The sequence below is a fragment of the Lipophrys pholis genome (assembly GCF_963383615.2).
Source record: "Lipophrys pholis genome assembly, contig: SCAFFOLD_596, whole genome shotgun sequence".
NCBI classification, from domain to species: domain Eukaryota; kingdom Metazoa; phylum Chordata; class Actinopteri; order Blenniiformes; family Blenniidae; genus Lipophrys; species Lipophrys pholis.
Genome location: NW_028291963.1, coordinates 17,501 through 22,277, shown reverse-complemented (window position 1 = coordinate 22,277; position 4,777 = coordinate 17,501). Strand labels below are relative to the sequence as shown.

General features: G+C 44.2%; 1 protein-coding gene across 1 annotated transcript in view; it reads left to right on the top strand.

Moving 5' to 3' along the window:
• Window positions 1–2,314: 2,314 nt before the first annotated feature.
• Window positions 2,315–4,777, top strand: part of LOC308128336 (dachshund homolog 2-like) — a gene marked incomplete at both ends in the record, with an annotated part of 19,701 nt that continues 17,238 nt past the window's right edge. The window contains 2 exons of the mRNA XM_080494042.1: window positions 2,315–2,355; window positions 2,472–2,587. Coding sequence (XP_080350168.1) covers window positions 2,315–2,355; window positions 2,472–2,587 — 157 coding nt within the window. The remainder of the gene's footprint in view (window positions 2,356–2,471; window positions 2,588–4,777) is intronic.

The following is a 4,777-nucleotide window of genomic DNA, read 5'->3' as shown; positions in this document are numbered from 1 at the left end:
CTCTCTCTCTCTCTCTCTCTCTCTCTCTCTCTCTCTCTCTCTCTCTCTCTCTCTCTCTCTCTCTCTCTCTAGGTGTAAATGACTTTGGACGGCCATCTGTTACCGAGCCACCCTGCAGAGAGTTGGCCTGCATGCACACCTCCTGTGTGTGTGTGTGTGTGTGTGTGTGTGTGTGTGTGTGTGTGTGTGTGTGTGTGTGTGTGTGTGTCCTTTATGTTTAGCAGCACATGTGTTGTTACTGTATTCTTGTTTATTTATATCTACATGCACAAGCATGTCACTGTGTGTGTGTGTGTGTGTGTGTGTGTGTGTGTGTGTGTGTGTGTGTGTGTGTGTGTGTGTGTGTGTGTGTGTGTGTGTGTGTGTGTGTACACACATGCAGAACATGTATTCTCGTGTCTTTGTACGTACTAAAATCTGTTCCACATGAGCATTAACATATCTACACCTGGTTAAAGCGAATTCCTCCGTCGGCCTCGTTCCAAATCGTTTTATTAATGTTTCTTCTGTAAAAATGTAAAAATCTCAAATCAGTTTTAAGAAATGATTCACGTTCTCAGTCAATACAGTACTTCAGTACAATTTCAGGTATGCAGTAGTAGTTAATCGTTATATATTCATTAATATTGATATTTTTTTGATTCATTTTTAATTTAACATTTTTTATTTAAAAAAGTAATAAAAAATTTTTTTTTATCTTTTAAATTTAATTTTTAATATTTTTAATTCTAATTAATTTTTTTGATGCACAATAACTTTATTCTAATTAAAAAATATATATTTTATATATATTTTAAATTCATTTTTAACATTAATTTATTTATGTGCAATTCAAGATGTCACGCATTCTAGAACTTTCACGCATTTGAGGAACTGTCACTTATTCTAGAGTTCTGGGTCGTTCTGGAAAACTCACACTTTACAGAACGGTGACACTCTTTAGAACTTTGTACTTTAGAACTTCCGATATATTCAGAAACGTCCTAGAAGTCTGGCACGTTCTGGAAACTTTGACACTCTGGAGAACTTTAACACGTTCTAAAATCCTCACGCATCAGAAATCTGGCATTTTCTAGAAATGTCGCGCATTCTAGAACTATCACACCGACTACAACTTTCACAAATTATGCAATTGTGGAACTTTCTAGAATTGCCACACATTCTAGAACTTTCTAGAACGTATTGGCATTCTGAATGTTTTGGCATTCCAGACATCTTCATAATCTAAAACGTTCATGTATTCTAGTAATTTCACTCATTTGGGAACTTTCTCACATTCTAGAACTTTCAGGCATTCTAGACACCCTCACATTCTAAAACTTTCACATTCTAGAGATTTCACACATTTTAGAACTTCCTAACATTCTAGAACTTTCAGACATTTTAAAACATTCACGCTTTCTAGAACTTTCAGGCATTCTAGAACTTAAATGCATTGTAGAACCTCCTCACATTCTAGAACTTAAATGCATTGTAGAACTTCCTCACATTCTAGAACTTTCAGGCATTCTAGAACTTAAATGCATTGTAGAACTTCCTCACATTCTAGAACTTTCACACATTTCTAGAACTTTCTCACATCTTTGGAATGTCACACATTTTAGTCATCTGGTCCATTCTAGGAATCTCACACGTTCCAGAACTCCAAACATTCCAAAATCTTCACATCTTCTCGAACTCTGGAACATTCTAGAATTCTTGTAGAGCTTTGACGTGATTCTAGAACTCTCACGCATCTAGAACTCGGGCACTAGAAATCTCACACAGTCTATAACTTTGACATCCTACTAATGTCACATATTCTAGAAATGTCACACATTCTAGAAGTTCTCCACATTATAGAACTTTCACACATTCCGACTTTGTCAAACCTTCTAGAACTCAAAAACATTTCAGTTCTTGAGGAATTCCAGAATACTGGCATCTTCCTAAACTGACACATTCCAGGATTATCACTCATTCTAGAACAACACATCTTTAGAACTTTTGACATGTTCTAGATTTGTCACAGATACTCGGAATCTAGAACCTTTGAACACAACCTTTTCCCCCTTTGGCCTGTGGCTGAGATTCTGGAAGAAACCAGAAGAGGTTGGATGTTGGTGACTTTATGCCAGCGAGTTTCAAAGTGAAGCCGCTAACGTCTCTAGAAGAACACATCTGGAGGATTTTTCTCAATCGGCACCGAGCAAGCTGCTGTTTCTTCTTCCCGCCTCGTCACAAGACGACTCGCGGAGTATTGGACCGCGCCACTCGGGCGGATTCTCTCACTTTTTCCGCTGCATCATTGGTTCTATATCTCGTATCCAGATCGATGTCAGATGACCTGAGCGTGGCCACTTACCAGCCGCCGCGGTGCCGCCGCCCCTCCCCCGCCTCAATCTGATTCTCACTCCGTAGTAACGTATCTCCTTCTCTTTTTCCATCCCTCTCTCCCTCCTCCCTCTCTCTCTCTCTCTCCCGCCCTGCAGCTCTCGGCCAGGCCGTCCGCCCAAGCGTTGCTCTGGATCGGGGCTCCAGGAAAGCCCCAGGCTGCTCCACCCGGGCCTCCCCGGCCTGCTGTCCCCCAACCTGCTGTCCCACACTGGTAAGACCGCGAAGCCTTGGTTTCCATGGAGATCTGGGTAAACTTTGGAAAAAAAAGTTGCTCGCCCGTCTCCACTTCCTCTACGCAGTGTTTTCAAAACTCCCGCCAGGCTGAGGGAGTTTCTGTTCGGCCCCAGTTCATAGTGTGAAAAGGCATTTCGTTTAAGAGTTTCACTTTCACTAAGGCAACGGCGGAAACGCTGTTTTCGAAAAGTTTCCCCTCCGTTGAGACGGGAGCATGAAACTGGTACATTTCCCCCGTTTCTGTAGAGACACGATCTGAGCATTTTTCACAAAGTTGCGTTTTCCCCCTGTTGAGGCGGAACGTTTTCAAAAAGTTGGGTTTGCCTCGCTGAGACACGTTTTCAAAAAGTTGCATTTGACTCATCGTGGAACATTTTCAAAAAGTTCCATTTTCCCTGTTGAGGCCGAACGTTTTCAAAAAGTTGGGTTTGCCTCGTTGAGACACATTTTCAAAAAGTTGCGTTTGACTCATCATGGAACATTTTTTTCAAAAAGTTGCATTTTCCCTTGAACCTCTTGTGAAACAAAACTGCGTTTGCACCTGAAGCAGTCGTTTAGTCACCGTTTGTCCTCCATCATCCGTTGTTATCTTTCCTCTCCTCTTTTTTTCACTCCTCTCCTTCTGTCCATCTCTCCACTCATGTCCTTTTCTCTCCTCCGTTTGCGAGCGAGTTAAAAGAAGAGACGACGCCACGGAAAGTGCGAAAGGAGGGAGAGCGATGGAGGGAGGGAGTAAAAAATGGAGGGGAAGAAAGGATGGTTGTCGCCAGAGGAAGTGGGGAAACCTAAAAAACGACGCCAAAAGCGCTGAGCAGAAGAAAATCGGGAGGGGGGGAAGAAAAATGAAATGACGGGAACGAAAGAAGAGGAAGAAGAGAAGGAGGAGGAGGAGGAGGAGGAAAAAGACCTGCAGAGAACGAGTGCAGATTGCATGGTAGTGTGATGAATGACACGTCTCTGGGGTCCCACTCCTCCATCTGTCCATCCCTCACTCCCTCCCTCCCTCCCTCCCAGTGTCCCTCTTTCTCTTCTTCCCCCAACTCGTCCTCCTCCCTGGCCTCTGTCACTCACTCCCCTCTTTCCCCCATCCCTCTCTTCATCCCTCCTTTTCTGTTGTTTCTCTCCTCATCCTCCACTCTTTCATCCCTCTTTCTTCTTACCCTTTGCACACATCCCTCTTTTCAACCCTTTTTTCCTCTCCTGAGATCCATCTTTCCTGCCCTCGTTTTCCTCCCTCCCTTCATCCCTCATCTCCTTTTTTCCCCTCTGCCCTTTCTCTTCTTCACCTCCCCATCATCTTCCTCCTCCTCCTATTCCTTTTCTCCCTTCTCTCCCTTCTCCACCTCCTTCTCTTCCTCTTCTTTCTCTCCTCTTCCTCCTCATTCTGCTCCTCTTCCTCCTGTACCTCCTCCTCTTCTTCCTCCTTCTCTTCCTCTTCTCCATCCTTCTCTTCCTCTTCTTCCTTCTCCATCTCCTCTTCCTCTTCTTCATCCTTCTCTTCCTCTTCTTCCTCCTCTTCCTCCTTCTTCTCCACCTCCTCCTCTTCTTCCTCCTTCTCTTCCTCTTCTTCATCCTTCTCTTCCTCTTCTTCCTCCTCTTCCTCCTTCTCCACCTCCTCCCCTTCCTCCACCTCCTTCTCTTCCTCTTCTTCCTCCTTCTTCTCCACCTCCTCTTCTTCCTCCTCCTCTTCCTCTGTTCTTCCCCACCCAGGGTTGAAGCGATTAGCGGTTTTAACGGCGGTAGAAGTTTGTATTTTTAATAATGCTTAAAACCAGGTGTGAACGCTGCGCCATGCTACGCTAGGCTACGCTGCGCCGTGCTACGCTGCGCCATGCTCCGCTGCGCCGTGCTACGCTAGGCTACGCTACGGCAACGAACCGCTCTGTGGCCAAAATGGCCGCCGAGAGGAGAAATAAAACCTCCGGGACTCAGCCGCCGACTTCCGTCCTTCCTTCAACCTGCTGCTGTCCACTTTGTCCCTCTCATGCTAAGCTAATCCTTCAATCGTACAAAGTTTTTTCTTTTCTTTTTTTTTTTTTTTTTACATCGTTTTATGTTTACAGAACAAACTGGAGGAATCTGTTATGCTAGGCTAGTTAGCATGTCGCTAACTGTTAGTTCTAAATGCGCCGAATACTGATAGCTTCCATTGGCCGCCATCTTTTAG